The 25,715-nt window shown below is 37.3% G+C and overlaps 3 protein-coding genes and 1 pseudogene across 4 annotated transcripts; 1 reads left to right on the top strand and 3 right to left on the bottom strand.

The window, feature by feature from the left end:
- Window positions 1-2,789: 2,789 nt before the first annotated feature.
- On the top strand, window positions 2,790-6,608 carry LOC147399466 (ARM repeat superfamily protein). The gene is made up of 3 exons (XM_086444830.1): window positions 2,790-3,074; window positions 3,583-6,014; window positions 6,117-6,608. The coding sequence occupies exons 2-3, from the start codon at window positions 3,595-3,597 to the stop codon at window positions 6,313-6,315; spliced, it is 2,619 nt and encodes an 872-aa protein (XP_086300956.1). The 5' UTR covers window positions 2,790-3,074; window positions 3,583-3,594; the 3' UTR covers window positions 6,316-6,608.
- A 1,547-nt stretch (window positions 6,609-8,155) lies between these two features.
- On the bottom strand, window positions 8,156-8,787 carry MOP10 (Pollen Ole e 1 allergen and extensin family protein). The gene has a single exon (XM_086446529.1). It carries the CDS (start codon window positions 8,672-8,674, stop codon window positions 8,156-8,158), a length of 519 nt encoding a protein of 172 aa, XP_086302655.1. The 5' UTR covers window positions 8,675-8,787.
- Window positions 8,788-10,045: 1,258 nt separating this feature from the next.
- Window positions 10,046-15,963, bottom strand: LOC147399464 (putative inactive receptor-like protein kinase At3g56050). The gene is made up of 6 exons (XM_086444829.1): window positions 15,582-15,963; window positions 15,352-15,490; window positions 13,076-13,569; window positions 12,049-12,239; window positions 11,833-11,965; window positions 10,046-10,916 (listed from the first exon to the last, which is right to left on the bottom strand). The coding sequence occupies exons 1-6, from the start codon at window positions 15,688-15,690 to the stop codon at window positions 10,327-10,329; spliced, it is 1,656 nt and encodes a 551-aa protein (XP_086300955.1). The 5' UTR covers window positions 15,691-15,963; the 3' UTR covers window positions 10,046-10,326.
- A 2,348-nt stretch (window positions 15,964-18,311) lies between these two features.
- Window positions 18,312-24,249, bottom strand: LOC147399463 (ubiquitin-activating enzyme E1 1-like; annotated as a pseudogene). The gene is made up of 8 exons (XR_015179069.1): window positions 23,872-24,249; window positions 22,823-23,035; window positions 21,914-22,655; window positions 21,743-21,825; window positions 21,335-21,520; window positions 20,275-20,883; window positions 19,784-20,170; window positions 18,312-19,072 (listed from the first exon to the last, which is right to left on the bottom strand). The product of XR_015179069.1 is annotated as a ubiquitin-activating enzyme E1 1-like (transcript).
- Between the last annotated feature and the right edge of the window lie 1,466 nt (window positions 24,250-25,715).

The raw sequence follows: 25,715 nt of genomic DNA, 5'->3' as shown, positions 1-25,715 counted from the left end.
ACTTGAGAAACAATTTCATCTTTGAATAAGACACAAAAGCTTCTTGTTGATCTTAACAACTTAGCACCCTTATTTGCTGACAACAAATTCCCACTTTAGTGGCTACGATTTTGCTGAGTCTCACCAATAAACTTCTAAGGTTAAGTTTGACACATTTGGATGATCTTGTTTAAGAAAACTCAGTTAAAAAAAAAAAAAAAAAACAACAACAACAAAGTTTTGATGATCTCAATAGTCAGATCTACCTATATTTGTGGATTGCAATTTTAGAATATGCGAGCTGAGATGGTTTCAATTTTTCAAGATGTCTTGCTTGATTCAAATTGTTTCAATATTCCAAGATGTCTTACTTTCGTCTTACCATAGATTCTCCATGTCTGAACACCAAACAGGTGGCAAGTAAATGACCATATTCGCACCAGATCCGAGTATGTCTATATCTAGATCCAAATATTTTATCCTATTTCATATCTAAATCGGGTCCTATTAGTTAAAATCATATCCAAACCATTTTGCTTTCACCAAACCTATATCTGGATTTGACCCAACTGGATTACTTGATTCGGGTTTGTCAGGTTGGATAATTTTGAGTCGTTCAATATTTTTTTGATATATTTCTTTTTTAATTTCTATACCATTTTATTTTACTATTATCATGTCATATTAAAGTAGTAGAAGAAAAATATCTTGAAAAACATAAAAAATATAATTTTTAAAGTAATATATCATTTGAATCTAGACAAATATAAGGATGGACCCGCATCTTACCTAAATCCGACTCGGGTCAAGGGACATCAACCTATATTCGACTCATTTTCTTAGTCAAATATATTCCAATGAACAAAACTTGTTAAATTCAGATCACTAAAATTTTGAATAAGATCTGACCCATTTTATGCCCTGGTGACAAGCAAGAAAGTTGTCATATTTTATACTGATTAAAACATTTATTTAATTGGAAGCCGTTCATATACCCCTAATTAGTTTGAAAATTTTAGATACCCTTCGCTTCAATCTTTCATGAGACAATCCATAATCCAGCCATCACGAATAACATAAAATATCTTAGTTATATTTCTTTCAATCAAATATAGAATATTGTAATTTTAGGGGAAGTTAAAGATGATGAAATTTTTGTAAAAGAAAATACGAAATCACTGGTTATTGGTAGAAGGTTGGAAACAACGCGTTGAAAAGAGATTTCACTCCTATCAAAGGTTAAGGCAATGTTTTAAAAAAATCTTTGTCAAATCGATTAGATTGTAATTATCATTATTTTTAGATGAAAAAGAGAGTTCTTATAAAAGAACGAGGGTTCTTATATCACTCTACTTGCACCCACCATTTGTGTTCTATGTGTCCAGTTAAAGAGCCAAACAAACAAATAAATAAAAAATGGTGAAATAATCAAATTGATTCTAACCAAAACAAAAAAAAAAAAAAAAACTATCCACACCTATCTAAAAAAGACAAACTTTTCGTTCAGTAAGAAGTTATTGAAAATTTTCATTATAACTCGATAAGATCATATCAAATCCACTCAAAATGAAGTTGTTTGGAAATTTGCAATTGGGGTATTTATAGAAACATATTGAGTCCTTTCTTGTAGATTATGTAGAATTCTATTGAAACTCTTTTGAAAATTTTGATATTGGACTAACGAATGAAGTTTAATTTGATTTTTGTTGGGATTTCTAATACCTAGACCAAAAGTTGAGGTTTCCATGGCAATTTCAAATCTTTTTGTCTTTGCAAGTACTAAGGTTTTACTCTCCTGTATTGTGAAATCCATGTAGTTGCCAACAAGAAGAAGAAGAAACATCTGTGAACAAGAAAGAAAAAGAAGACCATCAAACAAGGTTCAACTGGGGTGGTGAGTGTAAAGAGTAACCAGAAAAGAAGGTAAGTGTGTTGAGATGGATGAATTTGAGGGAGGTGCAAAGAGTAAGTGGGTGTGAAAAGACTAAACAATGGATAAAAAATGATTTTAATATCTTTTGAAAACTACGTAGTCATATAAAATTCTCATAAAAATTGAATGGTATCTCAAATTACCCTAAAGTACGATGTGGCTAATTTTTAGTCCACTAACCCATCAATTTTTCACACATCCCATTTTTGGAGATGAGTCGCGACCCAGTACGATGTCTCATTCCTTTCCATGGGTATGATGTCTATGTGGCACATTTTGAGTGTAGAATAAACACATTGGACTACATGCACAACTTGATCAAGAGCCTGAGGTAATTTAAACTCCAATTAAAATGTGCCACACAATCATGGAAACAGCTCACTACAATGAAAGTATACCAAATAGGTGTTTGTTGATACCAAAATTTTTAGGACAAAAAATGCCCTGACATTTAAATTTAATCTTACTGTTATCAAGACTATTTTCGTCAAAAAAAAAAAAATGAACTTAGTTACAATCCTACAACTCTATAACTGCCTTAATTTTTTCTTTAAATTACAAAAATATTACAAAAATATAAAATTGAACCATCTACTTAAATTTTTTGAAATAAACTTTTAAAATAATTATAATTTTTTTAATGAGCATAAATCTTAATTTTTTTTTGGTAAATATGGGTTTGGCCTTTGCCACCTACCAGTATTTTTAAACCACAACCTTGATTCTTGAATTTGAGCATTTTCATCATGGGCTTTACTCAAGACATGGGCCCATTGATGAAAAATGGTCAAATCCATTTTTCTTAGATTCAGATGTGGGACCACCTTATGGGGAAATGAGCAGACAATCTTCGAACGTGTGAACGAGGAGAGATGATTTGAAATTGAAAATTTAGGGTTTCGAAGTCGGCGTTATCGGGCAGTACGGGCAGGCAAAATAGGCTGCCCGAGGTTGGTTTACTCGCCCGATGCACTCCCGCTTCTTCTACACATTCGAAAAACCAAAAAAAGAAAGGCAGCAGTGAGGCGGAAGGAATCTCTCTCATTTCATTTACGATTTGTCATCACGAGAGACACTGAAGCAGAGTGAAAACTAGGGTTCCTGAAGAGCCCCAAATTGTTACTTTTTTCTCTCTATTTCGATTCAACAAAACAAACCCTAGGTACTAAAATTCTCACTCTCTATCTTTCTGGTTCTACAGATTCAATTGGATATCTCTCTAATATTTGACCTTAGGGTTTAAGTCTTCTTCTGTTTGGACTGACTTATTGTTTTCTTGTGTTCATGATGGTTTTTAGGTTTTTGAAATTATATGATAAGCATCTGTATTGTTGGAGCAAGATTAGGGTTCCAAACTCTTTAATTTTTGTTTTTTCTTATTTTTATTTTAGGATTTTATGAAATATATAGATATCTTGTTGTTCTTCAATGGGTTCGGAATTCTTTTTTGGATGGCGGGTTTTTTGTAGGGGTTTCTCTTTTGCGCCTTGTTTCACTTGTATTTTAGGGTTTAAGCTTATAACTTTATTTTGATCTGATGCTTTAAAGGAGTTGGATTAATTTCAGGGTGTAGGGTTTTTTTATTTGCTCTTTTTTTCATCTCTTCTAGATCTATGGTATTCGTTGATTAATTTGTTTGCTTGTTTGTTTGAATTTCATATGTGGTGTAGTTTGGGGATAGAATGGCCATGGAGATTACTCAGATTCTCTTGTCCGCTCAGTCTGTCGATGCCAATGTCCGGACCGTAGCCGAAGGTAACCTTAAGCAGTTCCAGGAACAAAATCTTCCCACTTTCCTTCTCTCATTATCGCATGAACTCTCAAATGATGAGAAACCCCCCGAGTCACGGAGATTGGCTGGTATTGTACTTAAGAACTCTTTAGATGCTAAAGATGCCGTAAGAAAGGATCAACTCATTCAACAATGGGTGGGAATCGACACTTTGGTAAAAGCCCAAATCAAAGATCTGTTATTGAGGACCCTTGGATCTTCTGTGTCAGATGCGAGCCACACTTCATCGCAAGTAATTGCAAAGCTTGCGGCAATTGAAATTCCTCGCAAGGAATGGCCTGACCTCGTTGGATTATTGCTTTCCAATATGACACAGCAAGACAAACCCGCTTCATTGAAGCAGGCTACATTGGAGACTCTTGGGTATGTTTGTGAGGAGATATCCCATCAGGATCTTGTACAAGATGAGGTGAATTCTGTCCTCACTGCTGTAGTCCAAGGGATGAACCTTGCAGATCACGGTCCTGAAGTCCGTCTTGCGGCGACAAGGGCTTTATATAATGCTCTTGATTTTGCACAGACCAACTTTGAGAATGAGATGGAGAGGAATTACATCATGAAGGTTGTCTGTGAGACAGCCTTGTCTAAAGAGGCAGAGATTAGACAAGCTGCTTTTGAATGTCTTGTTTCTATCTCGTCGACTTATTATGAGGTACTTGAACCATACATGCAAGCTCTCTTTGAACTTACATCGAAAGCAGTGAGAGGGGATGAAGAGCGTGTTGCTCTTCAAGCAATTGAGTTCTGGAGCTCTATTTGTGATGTAGAAATTGAGCTCCAAGAGTACGATGGAGATGAGAATGCGGACTCCGCTGCTTCCCATTCCCGCTTCATAGAGAAAGCTCTATCGTCTTTGGTTCCTATGTTGCTAGAGACGTTGTTGAAGCAGGATGAGGATCAAGATCAGGATGATGATGTTTGGAATCTGTCAATGGCTGGTGGCACGTGTCTGGGCCTTGTTGCGAAGACTGTCGGCGATGCTGTAGTGCCACTTGTGATGCCTTTTGTGGAGGCAAACATTGTGAAGATCGATTGGCGGAGTCGCGAGGCGGCCACCTACTCATTTGGGTCTATTCTTGAAGGTCCTTCTGTTGAGAAGCTCTCCCCTTTGGTAAATGCGGGTTTGGAGTTTTTGCTTAATGCGATGAGGGATGGGAACAGCCATGTGAAGGATACAACTGCTTGGACTTTGAGTCGGATATTCGAGATATTGCATTCTCCTGCTAATGGGTTTTCTGTCATATCTCCTGCAAATCTCCCACGTGTCATGGGTATTTTGTTGGAGAGTATTAAGGATGCACCAAATGTAGCTGAGAAGGTTTGTGGGGCGATATACTATCTTGCTCAGGGGTACGAGGATGCAGGATCTAGCTCTTCCGTCCTCTCACCATACCTTCCCGATACAATATCTTCTCTTATCATGGCAGCCGACCGAACTGATGCTAATGATTCTAGGCTACGGGCTTCAGCTTATGAGACCCTTAATGAGGTTGTTAGATGCGCCAATATTGTGGAAACCTCCCACATCATTGCACAGCTACTCCCAGTCATCATGAGCAAGTTGGGGCAGACATCAGAGCTCCAGATCTTATCATCGGATGATAGGGAAAAGCAAGGAGACTTACAAGCTCTACTTTGTGGTGTCCTTCAGGTTATCATCCAGAAACTGAGTGCTTCTGAGGAGACCAAGTCCATAATCCTTCAGGCCGCTGATCAGATGATGCTCTTGTTCCTCAAAGTCTTCGCATGCCGCAGCTCCACTGTGCATGAAGAAGCAATGCTTGCTATCGGTGCCCTGGCTTATGCTACTGGGGCTGAGTTTGGCAAATACATGCCTGAGTTCTACAAGTATTTGGAGATGGGTTTGCAGAATTTTGAGGAATATCAGGTTTGCGCAATTTCTGTTGGGGTGGTTGGTGACATATGTCGTGCGTTGGATGACAAGGTCCTACCATACTGTGACGGGATCATGACACATCTTCTGAAGGACTTGTCTAATGGGATGCTCCATCGTTCTGTTAAGCCACCGATATTCGCCTGCTTTGGGGACATTGCTCTTGCGATCGGTGCACACTTCGAGAAGTACCTGCCCTATGCAGTTCCTATGATGCAGGGTGCTTCGGAGATCTGTGCCCAGATGGATACTGATGATGAGGAGATGATGGATTATGGAAACCAGCTCAGACGTGGCATATTTGAAGCTTACTCGGGTATCCTCCAGGGATTTAAGAATTCCAAAGCAGAGCTGATGTTACCTCATGCTGCCCATCTCTTGCAATTTATAGAAATGGTATTTAGAGATAAGCAGAGGTATATTTCCTTTCTTTTCAGTTTACATTCATGTTTTGTATATGGAGGATTATGGACTCGTACAATCTTAACCTAATGGCAATGGTGTCATGATGGTTGTAGGGAAGAAAGTGTTACGAAAGCCGCAGTTGCAGTGATGGGCGACCTCGCAGACACACTTGGTCCAAACATGAAATTACTGTTTAAAGACCTAACCTTCTATGCAGAGTTCTTGGGTGAATGCCTTGGTTCAGACGATGAGCAGCTCAAAGAGACCGCAACTTGGACACAGGGTATGATCGGGCGAGTTTTGGTTTCGTGAGTTGAAGTTGTTCAAGGCTCTCTCTTCTTTTGCTCAACCCGTTCTTTCTTGCATACATAGTACTTTTTTTTTTTTTTTAAATCTTTAAGTTGTTAAAGGTCAGGGTGGGAGATATGAGGTCGAGGACTGTCTTGTATCACACTTGTTAATCTGCAGCTTGTTTCTCTGTTTGTTCGAGTCGGGGAAGGTCCGTGGAAAAGTTAGCATTGATTTAAGGCCACTTAATAGTGGTGGTGGCTTTTGTTCTAAAACTTTGATCCATTAATGCATCCACTAATCAGTGGTTGGTTTTAGTGACTTCTACTCCCATTTTTTTTTCCCTCCGCTTGTTAGGGTTCCTTCATGCAGTGCCCCCCTCTGACATACTCCCCCTCTACTCTCCTGATGTGGCATGGGACATAACCGTAGTTTTTTCCTCAAGATATGTAACTACACTTGTTTATGGGGATGTACAGTTGTGCATCCCGAGGAAAGAAAATATAAGGTTCTGTCACATGTCATGTCAAGAGAGTAGAGGGCGAGTATATCAGAGTTGGGTGTCAGAAAATCACTAATATTTTGTTGAGCCTTCATGGGATTTGGAACCCAGATCTTTTTATCATAGACCTGTTCATAAAGTCCATGATGGAAATTTCTCAACGATCAATGCCCAGTGATGTTAGTCTCTGTCTTGTAGCCAAGCACCTATGCTTAGCCTTATATCAAAGCTTTGTATGGTCTACAAGCAAAGCACTGAAACTGAAAAAATGAAAACTTGTTTAGCTCTCAATAACCGAAGAGTTGGCTTTGGATGGTGTGCAATGCAGAAATAGGATTTGGTCCTTATGGTCCAACCCCAGTTTGTGGTTCACTGAATTCGTTAAAACAGCGAATCCTTGTAACCCTGCTTTGTTTAATTTTACCAGTGTTTCCACTTTTTTTTTTTTGTTATCAAAAAAATCAATATTATAGATCTCCTGTACTTTGCAATACCTCTTATGTTTTGGTTAAATATTAGAGATACCTCTTTTTAAACAAGTGACTTTCCTCTTTGACCTAGGTCTTCTTTGAGACTAGCATAAATGACTTAAATAACCTCTATGAATCCAAATTCGAGTATTCGAACGTAGGTTTGAGCCAACCATACTTGCAAAGCAGGCCATGGCTGATATAAATGAAATTTTGAGGAGGCCATTGGACATTTGGACTTTTTAAGAGCATGTGTACAAAATCACTTCCTTTCTGTTCTTGGATATCCATTGTTTGATTGAAACAGGAGACATAGCTTTTGAATGCTTATCCATTATGTCTCTAACTAATAGGTGTGTATGTTTGTAGTGTTATCTTAATGACGTTTCAGTAAGTATTGTTGGATGAATCAATGTGATTTTGATTAGCCCATCAAAAAAGGTGATTTTGATTTTATTTTGTAGATTCATAAGAAGAAATTCTAGTTACTTTTATAGTTGGTGCAATTGTGATCGTGTCTATTTTATTTATTTTCCGTTCATCTTCTGGCCAGAAGAGGAGCACACCACTACTATGATTTGCTTCTGAACCATCCAATCGCTTAATCATCATGGGTTGTTGATCATTAAGTATTAAATATAATAGTTCATTGTAGCACAAACCTCTGTTTCTTTAATCCGAATCTCATGCCTCCAATAAGATGGAATTGTTGAATCAGTATTTGTTAACAAATAAGATGATCACCCAACGTTAATGGCGATTAAATGAAAGATACCATTTTATTCAGACTAGAATTGCTGAATCAACACTTAGAAGAAAAGGCAAAAGGAAAAAACAAAACAAAAAAGATCAATCAAAAACTGATGTAACAATGCAGCAAGTGAGGCTAGGATCAGACACAGTGGGCAGGACGGAACGCCAAAGGTCCTGCAGCATACACCACTGCTTCATAGTTCTTTCCAAACAACCTCTTGTTCTCATAGCGAAGAGTGGACCCGTTGATTCCGTAATTAACATTGGTGACGTGGTTACAGTTGGGAAGGGGAGAGGAAACTAGATGAACATGGCACGAATGGAGGGGATGGTCCAAGATGTAATGGTCCATCTTGAAGCCTTCGAGTTGGCCATAGAAGTACCCATTTGCATCGGTGGCAAAGACCTTGTAAAGGCTCACTCGATCCTTATGGTCTTTGCAAATGACACTCACCTTAGCAGATGGAATGGGCTTGGCCCCGGATAAAGACCATGTTCCGTAGTGCTCACAGCTTTGGCAGTAAACCATGCCTTCCACCACCACATTGACCTTCTCATATTCTGTTACATTTGAGGCTTCATCCGTTGCGTTTATGGAAGTGAAGGCCAACAACAATAGAAGCAATGAGACAAAAATGTTGAGCTGTTGGCTTGCCATGTCTTCTTCTTGTGAGAGAGAATTAGTGAGCAAAGAGACTTGGAAGATGTTTGAAGGATGAAGAGAGGGAATACCTAAGAGTAGATTTATAATAGGAGATTTGGGTTCTTCATGTTTGGTGTTATACGTGAGGCTCACTATCATTGAAGTTCAATGTGTACGTGAAGGCCACCTTCATTTTCTTAACTCAATTATTAATGGTAGTTGAGAATAAAGTGTTAAAAAATTACAATTTGTTTATGGGGTTTTATGAGCTGTGACCACCCAGCCCAACACCTTTGTATTGTGGGGGCTCCAAAGCCCTCGCATTGGAAGATCATTTAGTCATGGGGTCCCTCATCAAATGGATGTAACAGGTGGCTATTGTGTAGGGGGTGATGCATATGCAAATCACTTGATTCATCTCGTTCTTTAGATGGTCTGAAAAGGTACAACAATTTTTTTCATAAAAAGAAAGAAAATATAAAATTAGTAGGAAATATGCATGGTTAATTATGCTCACAAAGACTGTATAGCCTCAAATCCTTCCTGTTTGATCACAAACTAGATTACAAATGATTGATCGTCCAATTGAGATCATCTTGTCCATTTTGCATAACATTTCTTTTTTTGGAGTATTGGAAAATTTTTTAAATGGGGAATGGAGGAACAAGATTCGTCTAGGCGGTCCCAAATCCTTGGGATAAGGCTTTGACAATGACGATGGTGGTTCATGTGTACTTGAGGGTGATAGTTTATGGTTTTTATTTATTTTATTTAATAAGTGTAAAATAATATTAAACAAGGGGAAAACAGAAAGTACAAATGGAGGAGGCCCACGTAGCCCTAAAGAAAGGAAAAGCAAGAAAAAAAGAAGAAAATGAACTTATTCTACGTATTACAAATACAATCCCATCTAAAAACAAAATCATTGACAGAAACCCCGAGAAATCCTTGCTTAATTTTGGACTATAGGTATAGATAACCCAATATCTCCATAAAGATGCCATGAGAGCTTCTTATCTAACCCTGGAACACTCTGTTCTCTTTCCAAAGACCTCAAGTAACGACTGAGGGTAGAATAGTCACAATGGTGCCTATTTTCATGGATTTTATGATGGGTATCTGTTCATTCGTGGCAAATATGGATTCCTTTTTAGATCTAATTGTAATGATTTTGGGTTTCTTCTGATTCTTACCTTCACACAAAATCTGGTCTTTTTTATTATAACAAATATTCTTTCATCTCCATTGCATTTGAAGTGGGTTGAAACAAAATCTCAGCCAGAAAAAATGAGAAAATTCATACACCCAACAAAAGAGAAAAAAAGAAGGGTAATCAACTCCTCAACATTAGTATGCCTCTTCAACCAAAATCACCAACCTAAAATAAAACCAGTGAAAACAAAAAAATGGAACCTTTTAATCAATTTCATAAGTATATTTGTTACTCTACATTTTCACCTCCAAATTCTACATAGCCAAACAAAGCAAACAAAATACACCCAATCCTTCCTACATCTATACAGAGAGAGCAATCCATTACTCAGGACCAGAAACAAGCAGTCCATAACTACATACAACAGCTATCTTTCCAAACAACAACGGCAAAAAAAAAAATAATAATAATAATAATAAACATTCTTCACAATTATAAGGCTCAGCTTCACCTCTTAGCTTGCTTCAGTAGAAAGAATCTCCAGTTCTGCCCACCAAAGAGGAGATAATTTTGGGGCTGCTCCATCTGGTGCCATTGCTGTAATCTCTCTCAGTCGAGCAGTAACCTCTTTCATCGTCAGTCTCTGCTTTGGGTTGGCATGGATACAAGACCTTATCACCTCACATAGTTTCTCGAGCTCTTCCTCTTGGAAAGATTTAAGGGTTGGATCCACCATGTCTTTAACAGGTCGCTCCCTTCTCAGATAGTATGATGCCCAGTCCACAAGTGGCCCATTATCCTCCGAGTATGCGAGCCTACCTGTTATCATCTCAAGAAATATTACCCCAATACTGTAAACATTGCTCTCTAGATTCGTATCTACGAGTTCTGTGCCGACAGATCTCATCTTGGCTGCTGCTGCCACATTCCAGAAACCATGATCCGAGATCTTCGCAGCATAGTCTTCGGTTAGATAGACAGTTGTAGACTGTAAGTCTTTATGGATCACAGGAGGGGTCAGCTGATGCATGTGTTCAAGGCAGTATGCCATTCCCATCATGACCCGCAAACGTACGCCCCAGTCCAAGTGTTCTGCTTCTTTTACTGCAGAATCAAATCGGATCGCAGAATCATAATGAGTTGTGCTCAAACTCAATCAGGTTTCAAACAGTTCAAACTCAATAATAATTCAAATCATTAGATTATAACCTTTTAGCTTCATTGAGATTTCTTTTATAAGTTAAAAATATAATATTTCAACATTTTAACAACAAATAATACAACTAACTACTTCATAGCTCATCATAAAAGGACAAGGTTTTGAAGAAACAATTGAAAATGATGACAAGCAATTTACCTGGCTATACACACTACAGAGGCACTGTTTCAAACTCGTAGTTACACAAATTAAAGTTTTTTCTCACAAAGAAAATTAAACGCATACATCATCATTTTGTCGTCAAACTACACAAATTCCATTCTAATCAATTGTTCAAATTCTCAAACTCTTTACTTGGTTTAGCTTATTTAAAGTAATTAATTAAAACACTAGATACTTTTCTTTGTAGTGATAAAGATATAGAGGAAAAAAAGGAACAAACATAGGAATATTTTTTTCACTACAAAATGTTCTCCATGATTTTGTTCAAATAATAACCTACAAACCGGCAATCAGAGTCCAATCATATCATTAGTAGTAACTGTTTATTACTGATGATAGTCCAAAAGAATGACATAAAACAGATGGTTATGACTAGTGATCATTTGAATCAGTTTAATTAAGGGAGATCTTCGAGGTGGGGTCCATTGAACGGTGGAATTCAGAGCCCGTTGCATGTGCACCACGTGTGCAGTGAAGGCACATAAGATATGAATTTCCATCTTTCAAGAATGCTGAAGATTCTTTTCTCAGAATATATACACTGGTTTCAGCAATCAACTGATAGAAAATTAACCAACTAAAGAATGGGATGATACAATAAATTTATATGAAACCATGTGGATTGAATGGAATACTCACTGTGCAGATGCTCAAAGAGTGTTCCATTTGAAGCATACTCAAAAACCATCATCCTGGTGAAAGGTTCGTGTTCCTTGCAATACCCAATAAGGTTCGCAAAATTTTTGTGGTTAACTTTTGATAGTGTGTCTATCTGAAACCATTAAAAAGGCGAGGGTTAGGGACCCTGACTGAATGATGACGATAAAGTTATGTAAAGTCAAGTTTGTCAATTACCATCTTCCTAAACTGCATTTCTTGCTGTTTAGACCAATTCTTGGCAGATGTCACTGCAGTAGATGTTACTGCTATTTCAACTCCATTTGACAGTGTTCCTTTGTACACTATGCCATCTGACGAAGAACCAATTATATTACTAAAATCTTCACAAGCTAATTCAAGCTCAGAGCGCTTGAGCTTTGGCACACCTGAAATGGAATCCCTAATCATGAATATAGAAGACGAAAAATAAACTTTGCAGAAAAATTACAAGCAGAACAATTGCACTACTAGCATGATGAAAACATGCATGAGATGGGAGGATTAGATGCTATCCCTGCCCATGTTGTACATGACTCACATGCAGTGGGGTTAGAATCCTCCATTCCATGGCCATCTTCAAGGAGGTCTTATAAGTCAAAAATTGATCAAGTTAGATTATCACAACTAGGGCTGCCAATGGGTCGGTTCCAGTAGAAACCAGAATCATTAAGTTTTCTAAGTTCCAGCTCCTATTGGTTCCGGATGCAAGCTTTTTGAAGTACTTCTCCTTACTCAGGAGAGGTCAATTTATAGGAAGTTTACCACCATCAAATAAGGCGTCCTCTCCCTTCTGCATATGCACCAAGTATTCAGTTAGGCTGTTGGTAAAGGGTAGTTTAGAAATAGCCCCCAATCAAATTGGTGATATTAGGTTTACCCCCCTTGACCGTAAGTCAACATTGTGTTTTCTTGATGATTTAATGGTAAAATTTTGAAGTCTTTCAAAATGCTCTTCAATACTTAAATTACTATATCAAAATTGGAAAAAAAAAAAATCACTGTTAAATCATCAAGGGAAAGCTACGTAAACTTACGGTCGGGGGGGGGGGGGTACCTAATCTTGCATTTTGCAAGGGGGTAAACTTACTATCACCAATCTAACAGGGGGGGTGTTTCTAAAATACCCGATGGTAAATTTTCCGGCATTAGACTTACTGGTACCTTAGATCTCCTCGAAATATAAACATCCAGAATGCTTTGATGTAAAGAAAATAATAATAACCTGTTAATAATGCTTTCTGCAGCTGCCCACTTAACCCCGAAGCCCATGGTTTGGCAATGAGCACCTTGGTTCTTTGATAGAGGAAAATGCCAATAACTGAAATGAGAAGAAATGAACCAACTACAACTCCAGAAAAAATTGGCCATCGAACTCTATGTTTTGAGTGAGAATTTGATCTTTCTGATCCTCGGCGGCTTGTAGAATAGGAGGGTGGTGATGCAACAAGAACAATGGGAGGATCCGGTGGAGCAGGGGAAGGCAGGTCCAGTGTTGGCGCAGGTGAGGGTGGAGGTGGCAGAAAGATTCTGCGAGATGCCTTAGGTGAAGAAGATGGAGATAGTGATGGAGATAATGCAGGAGAATGGGATGGTGATGATTCCATCTGTCTCCTTTTTCTTGCTTCATTTTTATGAGTATTGGCTTTGGGGGAATGAGAAGCATCAGCCACCTCCAGTAGCCTCCGGTAAGCTGCATCTCTATCTTGGGCAATGTTCCTAACGGAGATAAGATCCATGTCAGGAAGCCAACTGGGGGAATAATAAACTACTGAGATCTTTATTTACCATTCTATATGAATCCCACTAAAGAGGAAGATTTTTGAGAGGCTGGAGGACATTAAGAACATGTCCTAACTCCCTATGTTGTATGTATGGCACAAATGCAGGTGTGCTAAGACGACAATTTGATGGGCACCAGTCAAGAGATCTCGATCAAAATCTGATCTGTCTAGATGGTTCTAAGTATCAGGCATGTAGACTTTCCTTGGAGGCTTCCCCCTTTTGTCGACCAATCTGTTTGGCCACAGTCATGTTATTGTTCTATAGTTTAATTTTTTTTTTCAGTGCAGGAAATCTCCTAGATGAGATCAATTGTCCTAAATTTTTCCTATCTCACTCTTAAGTTCTAAATTGTTTTTCTTTCTTTTCTGTTTTTTTATCAATTAGTATTTCTTTAGTGACCAATCCTTTTTCATCGTGTAATGCTAATGCAATTTATTATTTCTTTCATAGTCAGTGCATCGTGTTCAACGCTGACAGTCATTTATCATTCATACATACTTTTGACATCTCATATTGATTGAAATAAATTTAATGGATAGTTTCTCAACTATACTTATTTATTGTATGGAAATTTCCTCCCATCTAAACCGTCAAATGTTTTTATGCCTAAAGCTTGGAACCCATGTCTCGTGTTGATTTTACATGGGTGTTCCTACTTATGGAAAGTATTAGTAGGTTTTTATTCATAACATACATTGTTGCTCATATTAGATTTATGAGACTGCAACTTGGCCCATTTACCACTATGACCATTGTACGACAACACAACAAAGCCTTATCCTAAAGATTTGGGGTTGGATAAATGAATCATGTTCATTCATTCCATTGCTTGTAGCCAAGTCTTCTGTAATTGAAAGTGAGTTCAAATCTGCTTTTCACCATCTCCATCCACATTCTTTTGGATCTTCCTTGCTCTTCTAGGACCTTGAACTTGAATATTTCTTCTCACTTGGATTACGATAGGTAGGGCTGCAACTTGGGCGGGAAAAACTTGGACTTGATGGGTTGAACCCGAACTTGGGTTGGGACTGGGCATAGTTAGCTTGGGTTAGGCCTCGGGTTCAGGCAAAAAAAAAAAAATTGACTGAATCAAATCAGGTTGGGTTCATGCATAGGTATCGGGTTGCCCAATTTACCCGAACCTGGCCTTAATATGATTATAATTTAAAAATATTTTCAAATATCTTTGTTTCTTTCTCATTCACAATTCACATTTCAAACTTTAGTTAATGATTATCATCTTCTTCTTTACTTTTGCTCATATTTTATGTATGTAAACTTTGAAATATATTTTTTAGGAAAATTAATTGCAAATTTTATACTTTTTACATACCACTTATCTTTTTATAAGCTCATATCATTACTAAATTATCTAGTATTAATGAGGAATTAACAAACCTGACCAACCCGACTTGGATTGGGCTCGGCTTGAGCATTTCATACCCAAGGTTAAGTTGGGCGCAGGCATGGGTTGGTGTTTGCCAAGTATGGGTTGGGGGACCATTGATCCCCAACCTGCCCGAGTTGCAGCCCTAATTATCGGTCCGTGCCAGTTGAAAAATGAATTTTCAAACATCAATACCCAAAATTAAAAACTGAAAATCAAATTCCATTCAGATATCAGACGACGAGCTCTATAACTCAAAATTGCAAGTCTTAGTGAAGAAAACCATAAGATCAGCTAAAAATTTGAAATTTGGGTAAAACTTCACTTACAGAATCACTTCTTCTCCATCTGAACACCCGACTCCGAAACACGAACACGGATCCTCCTTGTCATCCCTACGGTTCCAACTCGAGAGAGCACTGTATGGATCCCTCACTATTCTCTCCCGAAACCTCAACAATGCCAGCACTGCATTAAATTAATTCGTTCAGAAAAAACAGAGTCCTCCCAAAACCCTAAACAGTGCAGAATTTCAACAGAGTTGCTCCAAAGCTCTTACCTTCAGCATTGAGAGACCAACAATATTCCAAATTCTGATGCAACAAACACGAAACCAGCAACAAATCTAATCTAAACCTGAATCGATTGAATCCCCAAATCTCATCCATCCGAAGAAATAAAACCCCACAATTTCCCGCGAAAATCGATCGTCACCTCTGTTAGATTCGAACATAAGAAACTTTCTCTGCTTCTCAAATTCAACAAAAATTGAATTAATTTCAGCAGCTCAAATGTGAAAAAAGAAAATAAAAAAATATAATCTTCAGATTTCGAAGTTAAAAACTATATCCAAATTGAAGACAGAGAAATAGAGATCGAACGAAGATTTCGGAGATCTTTTTCTTCAAACGATTTTAAGACCCAGTCACCCAGCATGAAGAGTAGAAAGCGCAGTAATCGGTTTGACTAAGAGTTTTATACGGTCCAACAACGTTTGACAGTTGAAATGGGCCTAGAAAATGTAAAGCCCATTCAATGTTGGTAATTTGATTTTGATCTAATCCAAGGTCAAACCATTGATATTGGCTATCTGATCACCCGCAGTTTTAGACCTTTGGATGCAAGATGAATTAATTGAGAATTCTTGGATGACGACTACGTATCTCATTGTGTCTATATAGATTTAAAATATTCGTAAAGAATCAATCAATCTAATATAATATATTTACTTGAACATAATTAATCATAATTGATGTAAATTTAAGATCTTAAATATATGTGATGAGATATACCATAATATTGATATAGTGTATCTTATACATATTATTATAATGCATACACCTTATCTCTATCATTCTCCCACAATTACATAGTCTTTTATAGAAAGATCATGCAATTGGTTACATATGTTTGATCATGCTTGATGGTAGTCATCACCTATCTGTGAAATCCATCATTATTGCATCTCACCTATTTTTAAGTTTGTCGAAGTTGGTGGTTTACTAGATCATATCTGTCATGATCTCACCCAGAAACATACGAATAAGGATCGTACGATTTAAATACAAGAAATCTCATAGGAGAGATTTTAGAACAATACATCAAGATCGTGCTCTCAGTATAACTTAAACTCTAATACCATGTAAAAAATACTGATTTATTGAGAATTCTTAGACGATGATTACATATCTCATATCCAATATAATATACCTAATTAATGATAATTAATACAAAAGTTGTGATAATCTGACTTAGGCACGTGGCATACTTAATCGACTTACCTGACGTAACAATCTCAAAAATCGTAGATCTACTGTAATTGGGATACAAAATCACACCTTCTTATGAGGAACCACAGTTTTATGTCCCAAGAAGAGAAGTACGATTTTCGAGTCAGTCATGTCAGGTAAGTCGATTGAGTATGTCATGTGCCTAAGTAAGATTATCAGTAGTGATGATACAAATCTAAAATCTTAAAAACATGCAATAAGATATATCGTAGCATTGATATAGTGTATCTCATACACATTAATATAATGCATACACCTTATCTTTTTCAGCCTGAGAGGAAGAGTAACTTAGATGTCAAGATTATAGTATTAGGTGGTCGTTTTAAGTCGAGCTACACTCATTGCTGATTGCCCAGCCTGCACTTATTTCTTTTTTTTATAGAATAAAATAGACAATATTATCTTTGGATGGAAGAAAAGTCCACTAAGGGCACAAATATAAAAATAAAAATAAACCCATTTGACAATGGATGTAAATTCAGCCATCACCTACATTAAAATTATTATATTAATTAATTAATTAATTGAATATGACATGAATGAAATATAACAATCAATGAGTGAGAACACTTGAAAAGATAAATTAGGACTGAATTTATTTGAAAAAAATATATAAATAACTCTAAAGTCGATTAAGATGGGTTTGGACTTATTCAAATCTTTTTATCTTCCCCTTTAAGAGAAAGATTAAAATTAAAGGTATGGAAATATCAGAAAAGAAAAGGTGAAAGTGATTTAAAAGAATGTGGGTGGTGATGGTGAGAGAATTATATAAACTCAAATTTAATAAGAGAACTTAATTTTTAGGGATATGTATGAAAAAGTGAACAACTTTCGACGAATTTATGATTCTGGCTCTTTGTTCATTTAATTATCAAAACGTGAACGTTAGTGAATTTAGAGGTTTTTAAAGAATAGTCACTTTAAAACTGCCTAATTCGACACCATTCTGATTTTTTCTTTTTAACGAAAACGGGATCATTCATGTTTTGGTAATTAAAATGAACAGGTTGCCAGAATCGTAAATAACTCAATTTCAGCTTACATAATAGTAATTCACCCTAATTTCTAACAAAATTGAATGAAGGAACATGATTAATTTAGCCAATCTGAAATCCATGGAGAGGTAAGGCGTTGATGTTGTAATGAGTTGGGTAAACATGTTGACTCCCAACCCAATTATTGATCAGGCCTTGGCCAAAAAAATTATGGGGATACGTTAATCATGACTCTAATGCTTGACCTGAAAGTTGTGTAGCCATTAACACCGCCTTACGGCAATGCAAGTAAGTCGAGACCCATCGTTGTATTTGAGATTTATTGATCCCAGTCAAAAAATTCTAACTATCACATCTATAGTGCAATGCTCAATATAATTTTTCTAAATTTGGTATGTATGTGGGACACTGTTTTTTAAATGGATAGGGAGAAAGTGCAAATCAATCAGAACTAGTAAACTTCAATCTTAACGTATCGAACGCTCTGATACCATAGATTCAATCTCAATACAGATAGCTCTAATATTATATACAGAACATGGTCACCATTAATTTAGGTACAACTTTGTAGTGGTACAAATATATTACAATTACAGACTCAGCTATCAACTTAAAACACCACGATAATGTGTAATAAAACCCAACTGATACTATGGGCAGACAACCAATTAAAGGTATATAGAAAGCTGTGGAATGTCAATGTTGTCGTCATCATGGTCCTCACATGCAACCACAACATCCAAAAGGCGTCAATAAGAAGGCACCTACACCTTAGCCATGTCCCTGGTCAGACCCACCACTTTCTGATCCATCCAATCTTTGTGCCTAGGGAACATACTGTTGTAAAGCAAGCTTGTACCGCATGAAATGCTGTAAGCATTCAGACCCTTGTCCTTCAACCATTGCAAAAGTTCCCTAAGGGTTGGGTTGCCTCTTAGGATCCAACGATCCCACACTGTCCATGTCAGGTCCTTATGCTTCATTATCTTGGGTGGGATGGCCTCTGCCATGGAAAAAACTGGGAGCGCCAAGTTGGCAAAGGTGTTCTGATAGTCCTCTAGTTTGAGCCCTCCACCTAACACCTTGTAAATCTCTAGGCAGACGAAACCCATTGCCATAGCAGTGGAGGTCGCAATTGCAGTAATGATTCTTCCTGCAATTAACTTTGCCTTTAACTTGTCAACTTCAGGAATGCTGTAGTTCCTTGCCCGCATGTTAGCAAGGCCAGCTATCATGTCCATGTGGTAGTTTGTGTCGTCATCCTGTGAATTTAGAAAGAAACAGTAAGTCCAGACTCTTATAACAGAAGAAAATCAAATCTGAATCAGTAAATTTGATTTGGGCAAAAAGATGAAAAAAGGGTATTCTCTACACTACATCAAAAATCAATTAGATAACAAGACCTCAACTGCCCAAACAATAGGCCATTTCTTGACAGCTCCTGTTCTATCTCACAACTCAAAAGAAAGGTACAGATCAGTGGTGATGGGCCACCAATTGGGATCATTATTGACTTAGGTTGGACCTAGTAAACCATTATCGCAATCACCCAACATATACACCATGCCTATGATATAACAAGCTAAGAAGTGCTGGCCTTCTCAAGCACAGTGACAAAAATCTGCAATTTTTTTTTTAAATCGCAATTAAGCCATGATTTTAATAGTAGTTGATTAAAACACGATTTTTTTCAAAAAATCATGAATAATTGTGATTTTAATTGACGTTTTTTTTTTTTGTTGAAAAAATCACAGATAATTTTTTGTTTTTAGCATTTTCTAGGTATTATTTTTTTATTTAATATATTAAATACCATTTTTTTTTTACTTACAACAATTAATTTTTACTTTTTAATTTATCTGATGTTTTCTCGTTTTCTGAAGATTTCTCTTGTTGAATTATTGCCAAACCTCAACTTTGCCACTATGTTCTCAAGAAATAACTGTGGGTTCCAATTCAGGAAATAGGCATACCTTCTCTAATTGTATGGATGGTTTCATCTTGAAACCTGGAGGCCAGCCTCGTGATCAGTTCGTCAATAACCACAGCATCATCAATAGATGAAGTAGAGATGCTTGTGGTTTTCTCGTATGTTACAGTCTTAACTCCTTCCTATGGCTGGAAATCTGGAACTATCACTTTGTTAACAGCATCAGCCAACTTCATGGGATTCTTGGTCCAATCAGGAATTGGAATTCCAAATGTCTCAGCTCGTAATATGGATGCTCCCATGATGAAGTGAAGGTGACCCGGGTCATCGGACAAGAACTTCTGTGGTCCAGGAAAGCACTTGGGAGCCGATCAGAATGGACTCCCAGTACTGGTTGGAGAGTCCTCGGGAAACAAAGTAGTCTTCAAACCTGGTGGAATTAAAAGCACATCAGATATGGAGTTGACCAGACAACACCATATTAAATCTAAAGTTATTGGAAGAAATAGTGAGATCAATCATCATGTACTGTACTTTAGACGGGCCCAAGTGATGCAGTCTTGAAATGTTTCACATCTCTCCCTGTCAAGGAACTCGATTACATGTTCCAAATTATCCCGGGCCTGAGCGTCACCTGCATTTTTCATGGCAGAGGTGTATTTACTTGGATTGGACAGATACGCATACACTTCGGCCGGTGTCTTCTCAAGCAAGCCCTCGAACTCTGAGTGAGCCCATGTCAGACAGTGATCAATGTTGTGAGGGAAGTAGTGGATAGTGCACATGGGTGATTCCTTCTCAGGTGGATCCCTTGAGGCACCATAGTTCTCTGTCAAATGGGGAATAACAACCTGAGTATTGCATTTGTCACCTAGTGTTCCAGACTCTTGGAGCAGCTTCTGGAAATATAGGGACCTTTGATCCATGTACATTCTAGCATTAACGTTGTCTAGTACATTGATGACAACATCCGGATTCTCCCAAAATGTATCCTTAAACATGATTTCTGTCTTGGGGCTTGCACGATTTTGTAGAGCCTTGACATGGAGACGTGGGTTGATCGAAACAGCGACAAAAGTGGAAACCGTGGATTTGGCTTGCCCAATGTTTTAATTCCAAAAGAGAAACTGTTTGCTGAGGTTACTCTGTAAGGAATTTAACCCGAAATTCCCAACCTGTGAGAAATAAAAATAGAGAAAAAACACACGTCGAAAAAAGAAAGTAATCACACGCACAAGACAATATTTACGTGGTTCAACAATTTGCCTACGTCCACGGAGTTGCAGGGATTTCACTATTATCGAGAAGAATTACAAAGTGCGGCGTAAGTCCTAAAAACGATAACCAAAACCTTAAAAAATCCTAATCACTAAAAACAACTTCTATATACTGCGTAGAGGATTCACAATGGATTACAAAACGGGCCCAAAATTTTTTCCAGGAGGCTTGTCCATGAGTGCTCCAACTTGGGCCTCCCAAGCCTCCACTCCATGGACTAAGCCTCAAAAAATCTCCCATCAAAATATCACGTAAAAACATTATTCGGTCAGGTCATCAACCGGATCAAACATAACTAGGCTCCACAAAGCCCAACATACTCTTCTCAATGACATCATCATCCTTAATTGCTAGCTTCCCTTGACTACTACAACAAACTCCCATCAAAGCTAAATTCTTCAAGAACTCACAACCAAGTGCACCAGATCCTACAATGAACACCTTAGCCTACTCTAATGTCTTCTGGAGCTTGGATCCGAATACATAAATCTGGGCATCATACCTGCTATTCAGTCAGGGGCGGATTTAGAGCAAGAGTTTTCAAATTCTATGGATTAATGTGCTATTGAAACAGATTTTAGCGACGGATAAAGAAATCTGTCACTATTGCCCCCACATTTTTTTTTTCCACTTTTAGTCGCCCCCACAACTATTTTTTTCACTCTTAATTGTCCCCACATTTTTTTTCTACTCTTGGTTGCTCCCACATGAGTAAAATCCTGGCTCTGCCCTTGTATTCAGTGGTTTCAAATCAATGGGATCTAATGGTTTGGGAGGAAGAGATTCAACAGAGTCAAAGTAGAAGAACTGCAAGCAAAGAAAGTGACATGTGTGACATTAGAAAAAATCTAATCACAACAACCAAGTAGACATTATCCATTTGTAAGTCTTTCACCTGGAAAAGATGATGGAATTTTCCAGAGCATGCCTTCACAACCTCTTGTCCCATGATACCACCGAAAATGGAAGCCATTGGATTTAGAATAGTCCTGGCACCAAATGCAAAATGTCGAAGAAGTTTCGGGTTGATCTCCTCAAGTTTCCTATCCCCCGAGTTCTCATTTATGTTAGTGACCACGGAAATTAGTTTCTGAGCATCATCCTCTGACCCAGAAACAGGGAAGTGTCCTGACTCAAATATGAATTTATATAATGCTTGAAATGTTAGATGTAATAGAAGTGAACGATCAAACTTGGAGAAATCACTTAGAAGGAAATCACCGGGATCTTTGAGAGCCTCTCTCAATGGCTTGTAGCTCATCACTTTGGGTTGTTTCACCTGTGTGACAATACCACCTTTCACATATGCACCATAATTTGTAGTGTCCTCATGAAGAATGAAGGCATAGGGGCGAGTATTCTTAATCTTTCTCGGCTTTCCATCTTTCCCTGGACTTCCGAGAACACAATAAGATCCCCATCCTGAAACTCGAGCCTTTCATCATCAACACATGATACAATTGCAAGGTTGTCATTGCTAATACGTGGTTCCTCGCCATAAACATCAAGAATGGTAAACTTTGGACCGAAATCACAAAACACACTACCAAAATGAAGGAGATTGGAGGTTGATGATTATGGCAATAATCATCGAACTCAATTGGTTTCTCTAACCTGATATTGGTAAATACTATAGCCTGCACTACCACAAATTCAACATGCATGAGTGGTTAACAAAGTATCACCCAACTAGTAAAATGATTTGAAGACAGAGAGAGATGCAAGTATTGCCATTTTATTGTGAAGGGCTGAACTACAACCGTCACACACACACACACACATAGAAAGCACAGAGATAAATTACCTGGAAATCAGAAATTGTTCTTTGGTCAATCTACCTGAATAGGTAGAAATGACCACGGAATTTTCCAATACTTGCAACTTCTGGACAGAAGCAAGAGCTCGGTTCTTCCCCACATCATCCTCTGAGAAAATAAAATTGCTGGACAAGTCCCACAATTCCACCGTCCCTTCATCATGCAAGGTCACAGGACACCAGCAAGAACAAGGTTCTCTGCTGCGGGAACCAAGGATCACAGTAAGTCGGCGAGAGGAAATAAAAGAGAAACCTTGAGCTCCAATCTTGAAAAAATATAACAAATAAGCCCCTAGCACAAAACCAATTTCACCTCTAAATTTATGGCGCTAATTAATGGGGGTGTTACCACTCACATTCTTATTCAAGTAGATATTCTAAACATGATTACTGGTATAAAAAAAAACAAAACAAATACAAAAATAGTTCCTATCAAAGACAGAAATGTCAGCAAAAACAAATTAAGAGACTCATTGAGATAGCCAACAACCATATCACACGTCTGAACTTACTCTCGAATCCATAGTGAGGCAAGAGAAAGCTTTGGAGAAAGTCGGCAAAAGATCAATAGAGTCTGGAAAATATCAAATAAATTAAAATATTTTTTAAGTATAAAAATAAAAAAAATATGTATTTCATATATTAAATGATAAAATAACACTTAAAAATGCTAAAAATAAAAATAATATGTGATTTTTTTTAAATCGTCAATTAAATCACGATTAATCATGATTTAATCGATAACTATTAAAATCGCAGATTTTGTCACTATACCCAAATCACATAATTTTAGTAATCTAAAATGCAATTCGGATTTTCAAAAGCTCAAAGTCAATCCGGAAAACAGGATCCACACCAGATAAATTTCAAAGACCACCCCACAGTCTGGACTTGGGGACAAAAATCTGATAAATTTATTCCTAAATACATCATCTAAGTCATAATCTCTGGAAAATAAATCTGATAAATTCAAACCTAAATAGATCATCTAATTCATTTATGAAGTACAAGAACAGAAAGGGATGTGATATACAAACCGATTTCGGCACCAAGACCATGCATCCCTGAGATAGGACATTGGAAGCAAATAGCCGACACATTGTCTCCCAACCATAAACTGCAAGCTGCCTACTGTGCAGATCCTCATCCATATCTGGTGGGTTTCCATTGCCCAAGGCCATGGCGTGAGGATTAACAATGTCGCTGCCATTGTTGTTTTCGTTGCTGTTATCTGTTGTCGTAGAATTGGAGAACGAGGTCAACCAATCAATCCAAGGCTTCTTGAGTAAAGCTTCCGAATTTTTGGTGTTGGTGTCATTTTTTACAATCGCTCCTCCAACAGCTATCTTTCTAGGAAGCATATAGTGCAACAAACTGCCCAAAACCCTGCCACAACCCATCGAAAAGATTAAAAAAAAAAAAAAACAGAGTAATATTCATGAAATTGAGATTGAAAGAAGTCTCAAATAGATATCTTAGAATCACAGACGTCAAAATTGAAAATCCTAACCCTAAACATAATCTCAACCCCATCATTAATAGTCTAGCTTTTTTCAGAGAAATCCAAAACAGAATACCAACTCAAAGAAGATTTGCATACCAGAAAAATAGATTGATTAATATAGAAGAAAAGCAAATAACATACCCATTAGGACTTTGTTACAGCAAATAATAAGATTCTGATTGTGGGAGCGAAATCGAACTATTTTTTTATTGATTTTTCTTCCTTTTTAGTCTAATTTAGGTCTGTTCTTAGTTTCTGGAGTGAGGAGAGAGGAGAGACAAATAGATGTTGGCTCAGATATTTCTCCCTCGACACAGTGGACTGTTAATCGGTTAAATAACGGCCAACTGCCACGTTTCTTGGAAAATATAGTTAAACTCACTCTCTCAACTACTTTCAAGATGGTTTTAAAACTCGTTTTGGCGTCTCCTCTCGTCCATGGACGAGGTCGAGTGGGATGAGTTTTCGATACGTTTGAGTCGCCTGGTTCGACAATGAGAAAAATGAACCATGATTTTAAATCTCGTCCGATACGTTTGACCTGTTTATCCGTCTCGTTGGTAGACAATACCGAGATGTATCGGACAAGTTGTCTCATTCTTGAACTAGATTTAAAATCATGCCAACTATTTTTCTCGCAGAAGCATGAATCAATGTTTTAAAAATCAAAATGATAATTGAATGATTCAATTACTTGGAATATGAAATACATAAATGATTCAATCCAAAATGAGGGGACTAAAAATGAACTTTATAACTCATAATGGTAGAATCTATACAAGTTTGAGTTCCCAAAAGTTTGGGCTGCAAATGTTTTAGGATCTTCTACACCTACAATTCCTAATGAAAATAAATCAAAAGATCAAAATACCTTGAAATCTCCTTTTGTCAAATCTTTAAAGTTCATATCAAAAGTCCTATATACATACAAGGAGAAGAACAAATCAAATCTAAAGATAAAAGCAAAAAATATATTGAATTATTAAAAAAATTTGTTTAATATATTTAATAATATATCCTAACTTAAATGTTAAAGAATTGACAGTTCAAATCGTTGAACCCTAGATCTCGAAAAATCATTTGTACTTGAGAAAGTATCAATTCAAAATGAATTAAAACAACTCCAAGAGGGTGACCCAATGGTAAAAACTAGTGATAGTTAGGGATTTGCTCCCTCTGGTCGTATGTTTGAGGACACGTAGTAATAAATTAATTCCCTCATTTCTTAATAGGAAATTCATGCTCGTTTATCATTATGTGGTGCAACTTCAATGTACCAAGCTTCTGAGCACAATCGAAAGTTGGATCTTGCGCAAGACCACATTATTGAAATCTCATTCAAGATGGTTATCTCCATATTCATGTTCTCACCTCTAG

This window comes from Akebia trifoliata, chromosome 6 (assembly GCF_017979445.1).
Source record: "Akebia trifoliata isolate Shusen 1 chromosome 6, ASM1797944v1, whole genome shotgun sequence".
Taxonomy (NCBI): Eukaryota; Viridiplantae; Streptophyta; class Magnoliopsida; order Ranunculales; family Lardizabalaceae; genus Akebia; species Akebia trifoliata.
Note: the sequence above shows the minus strand (reverse complement) of the source record. Positions and strands in the feature narration are given on the sequence as shown.

Excerpts from the sequence above, each read along its gene's own strand:
- LOC147399464 (XM_086444829.1), bottom strand. The coding sequence starts at position 15,690 with ATGGATGAGATTTGGGGATTCAATCGATTCAGGTTTAGATTAGATTTG. Across the intron at positions 15,491-15,581 it reads TTGGTCTCTCAATGCTGAAG|TGCTGGCATTGTTGAGGTTT; the intron begins GTAAGAGCTTTG and ends AATTTAATGCAG. Across the intron at positions 13,570-15,351 it reads GATGGAGAAGAAGTGATTCT|GAACATTGCCCAAGATAGAG; the intron begins GTAAGTGAAGTT and ends TATCTCCGTTAG.
- MOP10 (XM_086446529.1), bottom strand. The coding sequence starts at position 8,674 with ATGGCAAGCCAACAGCTCAACATTTTTGTCTCATTGCTTCTATTGTTG.
- LOC147399466 (XM_086444830.1), top strand. The coding sequence starts at position 3,595 with ATGGCCATGGAGATTACTCAGATTCTCTTGTCCGCTCAGTCTGTCGAT. Across the intron at positions 6,015-6,116 it reads GTATTTAGAGATAAGCAGAG|GGAAGAAAGTGTTACGAAAG; the intron begins GTATATTTCCTT and ends TGATGGTTGTAG.